The following is a 17,003-nucleotide window of genomic DNA, read 5'->3' on the forward strand; positions in this document are numbered from 1 at the left end:
TTTTCTTCAACCTTTAGCTGAATGGCATCTATAGCAATCGTTCACCATTTGGTCTGTTCCTCTGTGGCTGCAAGGGCTTAGTAGGTCAAAAGTACATTGTCGGTACAGATTTGATTGCAAGAATACTCATGCCAAAAAGTCATGAACTGCATCTCAGTCTTTAAGAAAGTAATGAACCTGACTTGAGCAGGTAACCAGACACTTTGGAAGTGACAGCTAGAATGCCAATTAATGTCTAAAATTTAAGTCTGCCCTCTGTTTGAAAAGTAACATGGAAAATTAAAATCTCCCATTAAGGAAATTCACTCCAAAACCAGCAGGAAGAGCCTGGTTGCATGTGTGAATCACTCAGGTTAACATTTAATGTACATCCACCTACACAAATATTTCCTTCTTCCTCCTACTCCATACCTAATACTTCCCCTCCCCATCCCCCAAATGGTAATTGCAAGTTATCCCCAGGATAACAAAATTACAAGAGCACTCTCATTCTTAAGGTTAGTGGTACTCAGGTATCCTGTTCTCATTTAATAGATATGATGCATCTGTTATGTGGCTATAAAGTAGCATCTATAAAACCAAAATGCTTAAAGTCTTGGAAGGGGCCTCCTTGGCTAGCTCAGTGTTTAAGACACTTTTTTGAGATGCCGATACTGTGATACAAGTTGGCAACCATCAGTGAAAACTATGAACTAGCTTCCGCTCAACCAAAAGCAACCTACAGAGCAGGCAATGACAGTCATTGAGAAGTACAAGCTTGAGTCCACTATGATGTTCTTCCCCGGAGGGACATAAGGAACTAATACCTGAATATCACCATTGCAGTAAGTTCCACGGAAGCAATGCTGTTTGTTCTATCTGCTTTATGCCATTAGCTGTGCCACAGTGCATACCTGAGGACAGATCTCCAACCCTCTAATTATAAAGCCTCAGAACTCAGCCAAGGCAATTCTGTACAGGCCACAACTTTCCCGCTCAACGATCATCACTGTCTGTCTTCCGCACTTAAACCCTGTCTACATTAAGGAATTTTGCATGATGTAATTATACCAGTACAGCCCCCCTAATGCAGATACTACACCAGCATTAAGTCAGCAATTCAGTTTAGGCCAGTAACATGCCAAAGTACATTATACAATGTTACATGCTACAGTGCATTGGGTAACATACCATATTTGTACATTCAGTTATTAACATTACCAATAGTGAAAAAGGCTCCACTCAAGATCTTGCCCAGAGTGAATAGTGACTTATCAGATTTTGCTTTCGCCAAGACCTCACAAGGCAATAGGCATGACCAACCTCCCAGCTGTGGGCAAGAAACCCCTAGACCTTTACCGGCTCTATATCATGTCCATCAAGGACATGTTAGTTTTTGTTTGTAATCTGGTTTAAAATAAATCTAGCAAAATATTGCAAAGGTATTATCGGCATTTTCTTCTGTTAAATGATGTTCTAGCAATACATGGAACTGAGTCATCTTCACTCATATCTTCAAAGGAAGTTCATAAAGATGCTTCAGTCCAGGCTCTGACTGGAAGATGGGAGAATCAGCTTTGTTTTCTCCTGCTATTGGGAATGGTAAAAGGCTGCCTAAGCTCCCTGGGTCAAGAAAAGGAGTTAGGCTTCAAATTTTCACAGGCATTCCTTGCAACAGTAGAAGTCAGGTCAAAGCATTAAGTCCAGCAGAATGCAAGTCTTAAAGTCAGGGACTTGAGTCAAACCTAATTACAAATTGTGGACACTGCTTGTTCTCACTGTACTTATTTTCCATCTATGCTAATGTGTGCTTTTTTTTATTAAAGACGACCACTGGAATATACATAAATTAATCCGCCTTGTGGGGAACATGCTAGGAGTTTCCCCTCAGCTCAGTTAGCAAATGTCAGTGGAACTGGTAATTATTAGCAACTTCACTCTTCTGTGCCTCTCCACATAGCATTAGCTGTGAAATACCTGAAGCCCCCTTAGGATGAAAAGAGATTGCAAGCCTGCAGACAAGCCCATGGACACAAGTTGTTGGCAGTACCTTGTGGACATTGCTGCTGAGGTTCTTTTAGTTTAAAATCTCACACCGTCAATTCAGATTTCCCAGTTCACTAATGCCTACAAGAACCAGACATGAGATTCTCCATTTAAACAAAGCAGCTAGGAGACAGGACAATCTACATACCAGAAATGAAGGGTTAAAGACACAGTCATCTTTCTACATACAGAAAAACTTTTTCCTGATGCAGTAATAGGCACTTGATACTTTAGTGGTCATCCCAATAATTAGCACTTTGCTAAAATTAAATGAAAATGTGCTGAAGTTCTGCACACACCTTTTTTAAAAACACAAAAATAAGACCATCAGAGATACTACTGTATTATGAGCTCACTTCCCCATTAATTTCCCAAGGAACTGGGGGTTTAAAGATTCCCCAATTCCCACCAGCCAAGCAAGAAAAGTTATAAATATAGTGTTTGGTTTTGAAGCCCCTGATTATCACCAATAATCACCACCACATTGAGGTGGAATTGCTTCCAGAAGTCTGAAATTAAAGACTAATCACTGAAGGGCAGTGGGTTTCAAAGTTAGGAACTGGGACATGTCAGAGAGGAAGGATGAATTAAAAAAGCAAAAACACCATCGAAACACATGAGAGGTGTTTCTGGTTTCTTGAACAGAAAGGATATTTACATTAAAATAATTCACTCCTTTTCCTTGGCTGGTCTTTTTACTTACATGGCATTTCATTATTGACCTCGCCAAAATTTCAGCAATGTTTTATGAAAAGTTAAAGTAAAATTTATACATTTACTAACCAACCAGAACCTATTAACTTGCAGATTGTCACATCCAGAACAAGGATTACTGGACCATAGACTGAAATTTGGTTGCTGGCTGAAGGTTGTTAAAACCCTGCTTACTGGAAACCCCCCTTTCTTTCCGGAAATCAGAGTCCACACAAAGTTCCAAGAAAGCTCTCTCTCATATCTCTCTTTCTAAATAAAATTTTCTTCTTTCAAATACCAAAAGGCAACTGTTTCTCTGCCTCTAAATTGTATTCTTTTTTAAGCTCACAATGAATGGATTCCCAATTAGCTCCCAAGTTTCCACTACAAAATTCAGATTTTCCCTGGAAGCAGGATTTGTATTTATGAAGCCAATCTACCACCACTATGACTAGTCTATGCCAACAGACAAGAACGTGGCATTAGGGTCAGTGGAGAGACAGATCGTATCCATCTTTCTAATAAAAAATAAAAACCCTTACAAACATCTTACCAAGATTTAATGTACATTTATTCTTAACACGTGGAACATATAGTATAAAGATTTCATACTGAATAAATGATATTCATTAAGCCAAAAAAGGAAAAAAGGGAGGAATTTACATCAAGTTTTTAGCTACATCGTCTGAAATACAAATATGCAGAATTCATCACTGAAAAATCTCAATTGTGTTTCTTCATCAGGAACTTCAACTGAACCTAGAACTTTTTCACACCTCGATTAGAAAGAAAACAAAAACAGGAAAAATAAACTATAAGTTGATTGGCTGCTGAGACAGCAATGACTTTATACACAAAGACCTGTACAGCATCCTCCAGAGAGAGATGTCTGGCAAGAGATTAAATAATTGTGTCTCGCTTTTGCAGGTCATCAACTCGTTAACTCGTCATACTATAAAGGGGTGGGGAGGAGGGGGACAAAACTGCAAGGAATCTGAGGGTATGTGCAATGTACAACGTCATATATATATACACACGTGGCAGCGTTCAGGCTGCAGCTAAAGGTTAAAACCAGTTCTAAGAGGTGATCTCAGGGTTATTCATACAATCAAGGAGGAAGAGAGAAAGAGGTCAGGGTGTTGTAGGTTCACACATGATACTTTGGGGGAAAAGCCTTTTTTTTCTCCTCAACATTAACTAAAAACATTTTTAAAAACTACAGCTTGCTGCTGATCCAGCGTTTTTTTTTTCAATGTGAGACATTATTACAGTATGTTTACAGTTTAAGGTGTACAGTACATGAAGTTCTACACTCTACTGCACAGGCCTCCATTGGACAAGGTCTGTTCACAACTGGTAACTTCTTGGTTCCTGCAAGATTGTGAATGTACAACGATAAACCACACAGAGTTCAGCAGTCACTTTTGTCCTTCCGAGTTTACCATTAAAAACAGTTATGAAAGTGGCGCCTGTCGATGCGATAACACGGCAAGTCGTTTTCCCCAAACTCACTGTAAACGACAGTAACTTTGGTTAAAATAAAAAAAGTCTTCTACGTAGGCAGAACTTTTGTCTCCTTGAACTGGGGGTTCAGGACAGAGTTGAGGGTGGGGTGAGGGGAAAAGGGAAGGGGGACGTCTTTCCCCAGGGAGAAGCAGGGCAGCGCAGGGCAGACAGTGGATTCTGAGGTGGTTTTGCATAAATAAAGGGCAACAGTCAGTTTCTAAGTTCTCCACTCACGCACACGCACACAGGGGTATAGGCATCCCACGGCTGTCATGACTGGCCAATTAAAAACAGTACATCACAAATAACTTGTGAAACCAACGAGTTCATCAAAGGCGACACGGAGATGTCCAACAGCCGCGACTCGTATAACGTGAACTCAGAGTGGTTCTCGTCCACTTTGGCCAGGGCAAGCAGCGCCCGAGCTGCCCGACGCATCATGTCCACACTTGTCGACTCAAAGGGAGGGTTTTGCATGTGCATCAAGCTGGCCTGACTCTGTTGGAACTGAGTGGTTGCCAGGCTGTCCTCCAAGAAGCTCAACAAGTTGCCAATGCTGCCCTTCTGCACTGCAATTGCTCTAGCTGCCAGGCTGTCGCCCTGTGCCAAGTTGGCCAGTAGTACCACAGCCATCTCTCGACACACTGGGTTCTTTCTGTCACTAAGGAAGCGCACCATGGTGCTGTAGACCTTCTCCAAGCGACTAAAGGGGGGAGTTGCAAGAATCAAATCCACGTTGTTATCCTGGATGCTGAGTTTGCTGAGAGTTTCCAAAACCAGTCTCTGAGGGGAGAGGACAGCATTAGGCCCCAGGGTTGGGAAAGGATCCTGGGCCTCTGCGGATGGACATACTGCCCAGTGGAGGAGTCCATCCAAGACAGGCAAACAGATGCTTTCCGGGTACGGGGAGAGGTCCAACTGACCAGAAATGTTGGCCAGCGTAACCAGCGTGTTTTCACGCAGCATCTCCAAGCAGTCCCACCACCACTCCACCTTGTTGCAGCTCACCCCTTGGTCCTGCTCCTCTTCCTTCTCGTAGGTCAGTGGTGCCTGTTTGCGTTCCGGATGCTTGTGGTGCAGGAGAATCAGTTTCCCTAGAATCAGCAGCAGACCGGGGTGCTTAGACATTTCAAAGTCATTGCCCGGCACAAACGATAAACTCCTGATGATGTTAGACACACAGACGCAGCGTTTAGCTAGAGAGTCTTGCCAGTCTAGAAGGGTGCACAGGGGTGTCTCATCTTTACTGTGAGGTTCATCCTCCAGAATTTTGATATTTCTGTGGCTCTGAGCTGGACTACTGCCAAATGGAAATTTGCTGCTTTCCTTTGTTGCTTCCGAGTTTTTGACCTCCTCCTCCGCCAGTGAGCCTGGCCGTGCCGAAAGCATGTCATCCATAGTAGCGGTTATCCTTTTCTCCGGGGGACCATCAGATGGCAGATTCTCCCCCTCTCTAGTTCCCGGATTGCTCTCAGCTGCAGAACGTTTTCTCAAGGCAGAGTTGCAGGAAGCTCGTTTGTGAGTTAACAGTAGCTCCATTTTGCTCTCAAAGTGGGTTTGAATGTGTTCAGTGGTGTCTCCACCACCAATCCGCCAGTGCAGCAATCCACTTTCAAACTCCTGTACTCGCCCCAGCTTGTCTGAGTAATCTACCACAAATGGGTCATTCTTCTGCACTATCTTGACTGGAAGCTTGTCAAATTTACTGACTAGTTTTTCTTCATTGCTCTCTAGGGGTGCTTTGTCTTTACTTGCAAATGCAGCCTCCTCTTCCTCTTCCTCCTCCTCTTCCTCAGAGTTAGGGCTCTGTGGCTCCTCCTCTTCATCCCCCTTTTCAGGAGGGGGACTTGAAGACTTGCAGAATCTTTCAGGATCTAATAGTGTTTTTTGTCCCGGATCTCCCACTTCATATTCCTTTAGGATCCCAAAGATTTCAATCAGGCAACGCCGGAAATATTCCACCAGCAGTTCCAGCAACCCTGGCAGCTGCAATAGAAAGAACAAGGGAAGGGGGTGGGGGAAAAAAAAATCAGAGCAAGCTAGGCCAATATACGTGATTGGGGAGGTTGGTCAGAAGATGGTTAAGGGCTGAAGCAGTATTGACAATTAGTTTCTTCTTATACTGGCTACACATTACAGTATTTGCTACTCCAAATAGACTTCCCATCTTCTGGGAAAGGAGGTGATGGAGGGAGAGAAAAAAAAAAAGTCAGCATTTTGCTATCCATGATTGACCAAACATATGACACGCCCCTATGCCCCCTTCCTGGTCACCTCCTTCCTTCCTTCGAGCACAGGGTGGCAAAATATAACAGCAATTGAAACAGTATTTACAATATTGTAGTTCATACTTTTTGCTATGGCTGGGGTGAGGAGGAAGGAAGTATAACGCCACATGCACAAGACACCCAGCCAGAGCCAGCTTAGGAAGAAGGTTAACTTCCTTGAACTGGCATCCAAACTTCACGAAAAGAGGCCTGACAGACAGCTAGAGAAAACAAAATGGCACTGTAGATCATCAGAGAAGATAGTCAGCCTTCAGCATTTTGCGGTGCCCTTACTGTGAAGGTAGGTTTGAACACCTCATCCCTGTTATTCCCTTTTTGTACCACAGAGACAACACATCCACCATCCAGGCAAAACCTTGCATTTGCAAACAATGCAAGTGGATAACTGTGTATACCGACAAAGTAGTGGGGCATGCAATTAGTCAGACTCTGTGCATGTATGTATTCAGGGTTGGCCTTCACAACAGTTACGTTACATTTCTGCAAATGTTGGGATGGCTGGAAGTTGGCCCTAGACGAAGACGACCTGTATTCTGCTATCTTGTTGACAGCATTCTGAACATAGGTCAGTGCTTCAAAGACCTATATCTCAGAGCATCTGCACCCACCTGGCTGAGGTTGAAGGTCATTATGCTGTTGTCATCATAGAGCAGGATGTTTATGGTATCTAAGGCCCACGTACTTTCAGCCAGCAGCCCAGACTTCAGAGACATCATCACTCTCCATGCTTCAGGAGTTCCTGTAATATAAACATATGATACCTCCAGTTCCTGGCGCTGAGAAACAAAAAAAGGACTGACACTCAATATTGCTTTCTGATTCCATGGACAGCACAACAGCCCATTCCACAGGGCTTTACAGACCACAGTGCAGACAAACCAAATATCCCGGGGGGAGGGTGGAAGAGAGAGAGAGAATGGTGATTCAGACAAAGCCACCTGAGACCCATTTCCTTTGGTGGCTCCCCTTCCCAACAACCTGTCCCCAAAAGCGGTGATGGTCCTCTGACAGACATAATCCCCAACAGCTACAGCAGAGTGGGAGCTTAGTCTTACCAATATCTTTTGTCGTCAGCCGTCTCCTTTGCTTCAACACAGGCTGCGTAGCTTCCACTGATCCGGGTGGGAAGGTGATGTCCCGTCGTATCATGGGAGGCTGTACGGCTGCTGAGGCTATATGCGAGGCAGGGACGGGAGGTCCTGCTTTCTGCATTTTCATCCCCGAGTGCAGGAACGGAGATTTGCTGGGTGAGGTGCGGTTCTCCAGAGGTCTGGGCAGAGGTGCTGGGCTAGATACCTGAGGAATGTGATTCTGCATGCTAGGAGGGGTCTGGTAGTTAGGCTGTGGGGGCCTTGTCATTGGGGGTACCGGGGCAGAAGGACCATAAGGAGGCTGACGGTTCCCATGGGAGGGCCATGGCCCCTCGTGATTTACCCTCTGATCTGAATGTAGAATTTCATCTGTTCGATTCACTCCATGATAAGCAGGCCCCTGGGCTGCAGAGCCCGAACTCTGCCGATTTGGATAGCTGTACCCTATTTCATTGCGCCCTTGCCACAAGGTGCCCTGCTGCAGGCCCTCTGGAGTAGATTGTATAGGACCACCCATCATCTGGGGTGGCATATTCTGCTGGGCAGTCGAGCCTGGGGGAGCGGAGACCCTGTCTCTGCCAAATTGGAATGGGAACTGGTTCTGCGGCCCTCCTGCAGGTCGGCGGTCGGTGGCAGGATATGTACTCCCATACTGGTTCTCCACAGCAGGACATGTATAAGGCTGTGTAGTTTGCTGCTGGCTCGGTTGTTGGGTCTGTGCTGTAGGCAGCTGCTGCTGCGCCTGCCCCTGCCCGGTGCTGTACGAGACGTTGTACATCTCCCCTTCGTGTCGCTTGGCAGGCGGGCCATAATTGCCATCCATCGGTCGCTTGTAATTCTACAAGGAAGATGTACAAAGCAGTTGGTAATGGAGAATATTTATAAAACGCTAAAGGCAATGTGAATTCTGTGGCAGAGCTACACAGACCAAGTGGGACTGCATCCCACATCATACGAATGCTATTATCTAACCTGCACTGGGGTGAGTTTTTCTAAACGGTCAATAAGACCAACCTTCCCACATGAGGCCTGAAGAGACTCCAAATTTTTACAAGCCAAGACTGATTCCTTCAGGCGTTTTGAGCTTCCCTAGCTGCTTCCATAAGGATGCTTTCAGGGCAGGCTAATGGACAGTGGAAAAGACTTGCCTATAAAAAGAGCTCGCCCTCAACCTTTAGTACACAGTCATGACACAGTACAATCTGTGTGTGGATTCCTGTTTGGTCAGTCTCAGTAGTTTCAGCAGACCCTGTTCCAGTTCTTCCATAAACTGGACAACAGAATAGAAGTTTCCACTGAAATCTCAGATAGGGTGTGAATCAAAAGCTATAGTTCGTACTTCTAATTGTTCCTTTCATCATAGATCTTAAAGCATCTTACAGAAGTGAGCATGACCCCTTTTTTACATATGGAAGGTCAGTCAGGCCATGACCGAACCAGGATTAAAATCCAGATCGCAACTCCCAGTCCTGTGCCCTAACTACTGTGCTGTCTATCTAGGCTTCAGCGTGAAGCTCTAAAGCTCCAGGAAGACACTTGAGAACTAAAGTAACTGAAACCCTTGGCCCAGCGCCCTGTGGCTCTGGTTGCAAAGCCAAACAAACTGCAAGGCAGTTGGAATTATTCTTAGCAGAGCTCTGCAAGTGCCCTCTACTATATGTTCACGAGCCAGACAGGATCTATCCCAAAACTGCAAGAAAAATAAGGGATTGGTGGAGGCATTGCCATAAATAGCAAGTTAAATTTCCTCTCTTAGTTTTTATGGATGTTACGCTAAACTCTTCTCTGAACAAAGTGCATTGTATATCTATGAACACACTCATGGGATGGATAGAACTGCAAAATCTTCAACCATGGGCTCAGGAAATGAAAAACATCCAAGAAAATTCTGGGTTGCGTGGAAGGATCCAAGTCAGAGACAGTTACCTAGACCTATTAAGCGATGATCATGAGGCCATACATGAAATACTAGACAAACCTGCTGTTAGAGATACTGTGGGGATCAGACAAGTAGGTTATAGAGAGAACAGAAACCCAAGTGAAGCTTTCTGGGCTCCCAGAATCTGAACAAGTAACTGTACTAGCTGTGTACTGAAGAGCCCCTTACTTACTTTACAGGACTAAAGGTTGTACACACTGCACAAAACCACAACGTGTATTACAGCAGTCACATTAAAACCTGTTTAACTACTTGGAAACTGGCAGTAACATGGAAAGGTTCTGCATAATGGTTGGGCGTGTACATGTTATATAACTCTCAACATTAAATAGAAATCAGTACAGCAGACAGCTACGCCAGAAAACAATTTGCTTTTGACAACTTTCCACAGGTAAATCATCCCACGCTTCTCTTGAGCAAACCGGAGAGGTTGGGGAGCTCACCTGCTGTTGTTGTTGATAGATGGTGGTTTGCTGACTGGGAAAGGGACTGCCAGAGGATGTGCCTTGAGTGGAGAACTGATTGCCATAGGAATCATGTCTGCGGAGAGAGATTGAACAGGTGCATCACCCTCTGCCCAGGTGCACACTTAGCGATAAGGGTTTCTGAACTCCCTGTCTGTTGTGGGAGGCAACCAGTTCTATTAACTGGCAAATGCTGCTCGTTTGGCACCCGCCTGCACCTACCGTTGCTGCTGCTGTTGCTGCTGTGGATAGCGGCTGGGAGAGTACATCCCTGAGTCAGGGGTGGAAGGCATAATGTTGGCCTGGGGAGTTCCGGTTCCTAAGCTGCCCTCTGGTCCCATTCCTGGCTCCGTCCTACACAAACACATACACTTGTCACGGCTGCTCCTTTGTTCCTCTAGAGGAAAGAGGCTACCAGGGCAGTCACTGTTGTGAATAAGGGATACACTATTAACCTTAAGAGTCCAGCAAGCGCTCACCTTACTCTGTCGTAAGGACCTCCATAGGGATAATGTTGCCGTTGTCCCAGGGCCATGTTACCCATCCCTGGACCTGCAGCACGATTATACGGGTCACCCATACCAGTGTTGGGGCCCTGCCCTGAGGACATGAAGGGGTCACTTCCTGGAGCTGGGAGAGGAAAAGAAAGGATCAGCACAGCAAGTTCACCTTGGAATCAGAAAAAACGTTCTCCCTTTTGCAGGAGATGGATGAACATGAGGCCGCATGGCACTGGCCCAGGGGCTCCATATATCCCTAAGGCACCTTTCAGGGGTTAGACAGTTAAATGGGTTAAGTGTTTCTGTATAAAAAAGAGTATTAAGAGCTCAATCACCTTTCCTCATACTGCTGTAAGGATCCTTATTTGGCTCGTAGGACATGCGACCCATCATGTCAGAGGTATTCATGCTGGGCTGGTACCCGGGATTTGGAGTCATGGAGTTCCGCTTCTGGAACGTGGGGTCACTGCCATCTGCAAAGGCATCCTGAAGACCTACTGAGTTACTCCTGATATAATACAAGAACACACTGTTTAGAGTAAAGTCCTGTGCCGCTCTTCGACCCCCCACCCCCCAGATACCCTCACTTCCCCTATAAGATAGGTGATCATATCCCCCTTCCTGACAGACCCACCCCCAAAGAGGAAAAAAAACAAACCCTCGTTTCCCTTCAAAAAGGGAAACCCCTAGGAGAGAAGAAATCATTACACAGATGATGGGATATAGTTGCCAACTCCATAGCTTCATTACCAGTTATTACAAAATGAGCGTGACTCATGTGACTGACCAAAATGCTCATCTTGGCCCCAATTCACAACTGCTAGCAAACATTAGCAATCCTGCCAGCAACACAGGTCCTTTGCTCACAGCAGACAGAATTTGGCAGTGCAATACCTGATGCCTGGCAAAGGGGGCATCTGACTGTGTGGCGTAGACGCTGGCGTTGGTGGTTTCAAATCTCCTCCCTCTGCCATAGAGCTGCTGGTGGATTGAGGTGTCTGAGGCCCCTGCATGGAGCCTGAACCCGCTGCAAGCAGAGAAAGCCAGCGTGAGTAGATCTGCACCAGACAGAAGAGGTTACCCAGAAACACGCGAGAATCTCAGCAACTCAAAAAATCAAGAGAGACCCCCTGAAGGAGTGGTATGGCCAGTCTCAAAACATGGACAGGTGAGACCTCTCTCTAACCCCACCCCATAAGCCTCCCTCTAAAGCAGAACCGGTTTGAAAGATAAAGGAAAGCAATAGCAAATATAGCAGTACAACGACATACCATTGGCTGTCCAGACTTCCCAACAAATCCATACACAACGCGTTGAGCTGTGAGAACGCTTAAGGCCCTTATAATTCTGTCATAAAGAATGTCTCTTATCCTTTCTATCCGATTGTCCCACCCACACCCCTTTAAATCACCTCCCCACCATACTGGACAAGCTCCCAAGATTATCAGGTGTCAGAGGAAGATGCTTAGCAGTGTACCAGGCTGCACAGAATTAAAATGTTTCTCCAGCAAGCGTGACAACCCCAAACCCCACTATCAGTTAGCGGCCCTGCACCTTCATGTTCACGCCGTACTCAAGGCAAAGGTAGCGAGTTTGATGCCTCAAAGCTCACATCCTTTATGAGATGGAAACTCCACCGCCTTCAGTGGAAGTCACTCTGATTTTGTACTGCAAGGCTCCCTTATCTGACGTGCCCTTTCCGGTGGGGATTCATTCAGGATAACTCTAGAAGCACTCCTAAGCCATCTTGGGACAGACTCTCAGGAACAGGGACCGGAGAAAGAACAGCACTTTCAATGAACGATAAAGCCCTTGTTTAGCCAAGAAGTGGAGGATCAATTGAGACAAAGCAGCTATGGAAAACCCTCACTTAATAATCCTAGGCCACCACGTGTAACCAAGCACACAGTGAGCTTAGGGAGTTCCACTATTCCAGTGGAACTACATGCAGCTGGCAAGAGCTGAACTCTTAATTAATGTTTCCATTAGTTACCATTCCCGGCACCCGATATCCCTCAGCTTCAGCCTTGCTGGTTGATGAGTCATTTCAGCTATTCATTAAAATCCTCTAAGGTCACATACAGGTCATGTTTGTTTATGCCCCACCTTCCTGGCACCCTGTTCCTCTCCCCCCCCTTCCCCCCGCCCTTCCTCCCTCCCAATCTGGGGACGTCTCCACAGAAGGAAGGGCAGTCGAGCTCAGCAGGGAGCTTCATTCATAACCCCTCCCCCACACCCTTCTTCACTATTCATTAGCATTTCAGCTCCGCTCCCGCCCTGCTGGGAATTCAGCGCTGGGCTCCACTGCATTAGAACGCACTGACATCAACAGGAAGAGGCTGTTTGTCCCCACCCCCTGCTGTCCCTCCCACTAATTTACAAACAGTTGGAGACAAGCCAATTCCATCCCCTGGGAATTAAACCTAACAGCCCGCTGAAGGCACCTCCCAGGGGACACCCAGCCATTCACACTCAGGAACCCAAGAAGGCTTTGGGGGGGAGGGGGGGGGAGAGGAGGAAGCTCAGAAGGCAATACCTAGCCTCCTGGGCACACAAGTCACGCAGCTTTTTTTTTGGGGGGGGGGGGGGGGGAAGAGGAGGAGATGGGGCCCCGCAAACTGCACACTACATGTTTTACAGAGAGGATTGCCTGAGCAGGGCATACGTTTCATTAGACTCTCCAGTAGCCCTACCCCATCACACACGCCAAAGAAGTCACTTCTCTATGGACCCCTATGTATTCCACAGCTACAAAACATATCCCTTAGTGGCAGAATTGTGTATTAGAATCTAAGCCTCCACTAAGATGAAACTAAGTGGAAAGTGATCTTCACAGCCAGAAGGGCCAGCAGTCAAAGGCGAACAGAGTAACAGTGGCCATTGGGGGAGGGATAGCTCAGTGGTTTGAGCACTGGCCTGCTAAACCCAGGGTTGTGCGTTCAATCCTTGAGGGGGCCACTTAGGGATCTGGGGCAAAATCACTACTTGGTCCTGCTAGTGCTGGACTCAATGACCTTTCAAGGTCCCTTCCAGTTCTAGGAGATAGGATATCTCCATTAATTTAATTTAATAGTCTGCAAACAACCTGAAGCAACAGCTCTGAGTGATATGAACCGCCTCCATTAATCTTCATGGGGTGTTAACTTGGTATGCCAGCGACAGCAGCTCAAATGCATTCAGTGGTGGACATATAGGGCACAGCTTTGGAAACCAGAACTCAAACCTTTCCACTCCCCCACCAAAAGAGAGTCACCTCTTCCTTGTTTGCAAGAGAGGAACAGAAGCATCCCCACAGTGCTAGAAGCCACTAGCTACCTTCTAGGTTGTAATGGTCAAACTGCTGTCAGCTGCCAAACTTAACTCAGGCCTCCTGGGTGCCAAATGCCCCACTGCCCTCTACTCAGCTGCCAAAAAGAAACGTTCTTTGAGAGAGTTTGCTTATGTGCACTCACATTTGTGGGATGCTCCCCCGCTGGGTTTCAGGAACCTGGTAGGACAGCATGAGCACTCACCTGAGGCACTTGAGGTTTGGAGCAAAGGCTGTTAGAGGCAACTATGAGGGTGGATGAATAGTGTGAATACGCTGAGACAATTCTGAAAGGACCACACTGTTACTGGCTCTGCTTCAAGGTTGCTTCTGCAGAACTTCCCACTTCTGGGAGTCTACCATGCAGGAGAACACCAAGGAAGGTACGCTAAGGTGGTCTAATTGAACATGATTGCAGAACGGTCCTCCTAAAGTAACCATCAGATCTACAGGCCAAGTCAACAGAGCAGTGCTGCACAAACGTACAAAGAATTCGGGGCAGCAGACCCGCAGATTTCCATCACTAAAGCAAGCCATCAATGCCACCATCTCGATAGAAGGCCAAGTCTTGAGAATCACGTACAATCACGCTAGCTAAAGAAAAAGAGAAAGCTATGCACCATCTAGTTCATTGACAGGCACCAAGTGGAAATGCCACCCCTTCTACATTAATCTCCAAATGCCCACAACTAAGTAACTTCCTAGATCAGTGGTTTTCAAACTTTTTTTTTCTGGTGACCCAGTTGAAGAAAATTGTTGATGCCCGTGACCCAATGGAGCTGGGGATGAGGGGTTTGGGGTGTGGGAGGGGCTCAGGGCTGGGGCAGAGGGTTGGGGTGCGGACTGCGGGGTGGGGCTGGGAATGAGGGGTTCAGGGTGTGGGAGGGGGTCAGGGCTCTGGGTGCAGGCTCTGGGGTGGGGCCGGGGATGAGGGGTTTGGGGTGAGGGAAGTGGTCAGGGCTCTGGGCTAGGGAGAGGGGCTTGGGGTGCAGGAAGGGGTTCTGGGTTTGGGGGGGACTCAGGGCTGGGGCAGGGGATTGGGGCACGTACTTACCTCCAGCAGCTCCCGATCTGCGGCGCAGCCGGGATGCAAAGCCAGACTTCCCGCCTATCCTGGCACTGCGGACCGTGCTGCGCCCTGGAAGCAGCCAGCAGCAGGTCTGGCTCCTAGGCAGGGGCGTGCAAGTAGCTCCCCGTGACTCTTGCCTGCAGGCACTAACCCCTCCCCTCAGTTCCCATTGGCCAGTTCCTGGCCAATGGGATTGCGGAGCCGGTGCTCAGGGCAGGGGCAGCGTGTGGAGCCCCCTGGGCCCCCTGCCTAGAAGCAGGACTCTCTGCTGGCCACTTCTGGGGCACAGTGCGGTGTCGGAAAAGGTAGGGCAGTACTGTCAATGGGACTTTTAACGTCCCGGTCGACAGTGCTGACCAGAGCAAGGCAACCCAGCGCCTTATCCAGTAGTGGGTCGCGACCCATGGTTTGAAAAACACTGTCCTAGATGCCTTAGTCCTAACCAAATAAACTCAGAACCCTCCTAACACCTTGGTTATGTAGCCTCATTTCCCTGGTGGAAAGAATGAGGTTTTGTGAAGAAAGCTGGAAGAGATCAGTGGTCTGGTTTAAGTTTAACTCAGACGCTGCTTTAGGCAAAATTTTTGCCTAATGACAAAATAGTTTCATCCTGTGGAATACAGTGAAGTTAATCCCACACTGGGACAGGTTTCCTGAATGGTGGAAAGACATTATCCAGTCCTTTGAGGAATCTTGTGATTGTGGCTGAATGTTTCACAGTTGCCTATGGGAAAGTGGTATTCTGAGATGACAAACAAGAGCATTTTGTTCAAGGACACCGCAAGGCTGATGCTTCAGATACAGTAAGAAGTCAATAAAAGATTATAGGAATGCAGAGCATGGTGATGAACTGCCAGCCACTACTGGGAGAGGGAAAACCTTTATCCACTTCTGGGAGTAGTATTTCAATATGGAAGGCTTCCTGGTCTGCAAAGAGATACTTTGTAGCCTTGCAGAATTTGCTAGATGAGAAGAAATCCATGTCCTGTGACCTGAGCAGCAAGGTGAAGAGACTGATTTGGGATGCAGGACAAGATGGTTTTCTTGTTACAAGGCCTGGTGGCATAAGTAGCTGGTATGGAGACCTATATAGCAATATTGCCTTTTCCAAAAAACTGGATTGATCAAGCTAAACGAGGCCCTGAATCAATTCTCTCTCACCACCAGTGGTAGTAATGGGATTGGTGGAAACGCACATAGTGGATCCCTGCTCCAATGCCATCGGAAGAATATTGGTCACTGGATTTTCTGTTCATCCTGCTCTGGAACAACAAAAATGAGGATGCTGCACTGCTGCCTCTACCTGAGGAGGTATGTATGTTTTTCTACCCAAAAAGCAAATCTTTCTGGTTTGGTCAGAAGAGGAGGAACCACCAAACCTGGAGCTCAAGGCTTCCCATTGGCTGCAGAGATGACCAAGAGAGTCAGTCAGGCGTGGGAAAGATGCTGAAATCCCTGCTGTAGAACCGGGTACAAGCGACCTCCCTTTGTGGTGGTGAAGGGTGCAGATCCTGGGGTCAGCCAGCTGCCTGTAGCAGGTGTCATCAAGCCATAATCAACAGATGAGACCGAGGAGAAGAACTTAAGGACAGTATATAACAAAATAGGCAGCATTTCCTTCCTGGACTTGGACAGTCTTCAACTCTAAAGATAATTATTCAAACCAGCAACTCTCGAAATTATCTGTAGTCATCAGGGGTAATGGGGGCAGACGTGATAGCATTCAGGCAAAGCAGAAGTATTGACATCAAATGTGACTTCATCCCTATTCAGTAGACATGTTACAGTGTGGATGTGAGCCAAAGGTGGAGAGAGATGATTGCTTCTTTAAATTGTTGAGTCTAAGAAGGTCATGGTGATTGCCCTTGGCCCTTCTGGGAAAGGTCAAAGAAGCAGGCTTCTCAACTGGCCACCAATAAACTGAGGGAGGTAGCTGCATCAGCCATGGGTTAAAGCCCGGTGAGGATGGAAGAAAGCAGCAGCATCTGCAGAGAAATATGCCAGGGAGCCTGAGAGGCCATTGAGAGAAAAGTCCTAGTGGCACCTGAAGGGGAAATCACACAACCCCAGACGCTTCCTTTTGCCAGGACTGACAAGATTTACAAAACTGGCGTACTCTCA

The 17,003-nt window shown here is 46.9% G+C and overlaps 1 protein-coding gene across 1 annotated transcript in view; it reads right to left on the reverse strand.

The window, feature by feature from the left end:
• Positions 1-3,271: 3,271 nt before the first annotated feature.
• ARID1A (AT-rich interaction domain 1A) overlaps positions 3,272-17,003 on the reverse strand; it is an 81,544-nt gene continuing 67,812 nt past the window's right edge. The window contains exons 13-20 of the mRNA XM_054011711.1: positions 11,401-11,533; positions 10,842-11,014; positions 10,486-10,636; positions 10,229-10,360; positions 9,986-10,082; positions 7,568-8,441; positions 7,121-7,251; positions 3,272-6,210 (exon numbers count right to left, since the gene is read on the reverse strand). Of these exons, the coding sequence (XP_053867686.1) occupies positions 4,495-6,210; positions 7,121-7,251; positions 7,568-8,441; positions 9,986-10,082; positions 10,229-10,360; positions 10,486-10,636; positions 10,842-11,014; positions 11,401-11,533 (3,407 nt within the window). The 3' untranslated portion in view covers positions 3,272-4,494. The remainder of the gene's footprint in view (positions 6,211-7,120; positions 7,252-7,567; positions 8,442-9,985; positions 10,083-10,228; positions 10,361-10,485; positions 10,637-10,841; positions 11,015-11,400; positions 11,534-17,003) is intronic.

Source organism: Malaclemys terrapin, chromosome 22, assembly GCF_027887155.1.
Source record: "Malaclemys terrapin pileata isolate rMalTer1 chromosome 22, rMalTer1.hap1, whole genome shotgun sequence".
Classification (NCBI taxonomy): Eukaryota; Metazoa; Chordata; order Testudines; family Emydidae; genus Malaclemys; species Malaclemys terrapin.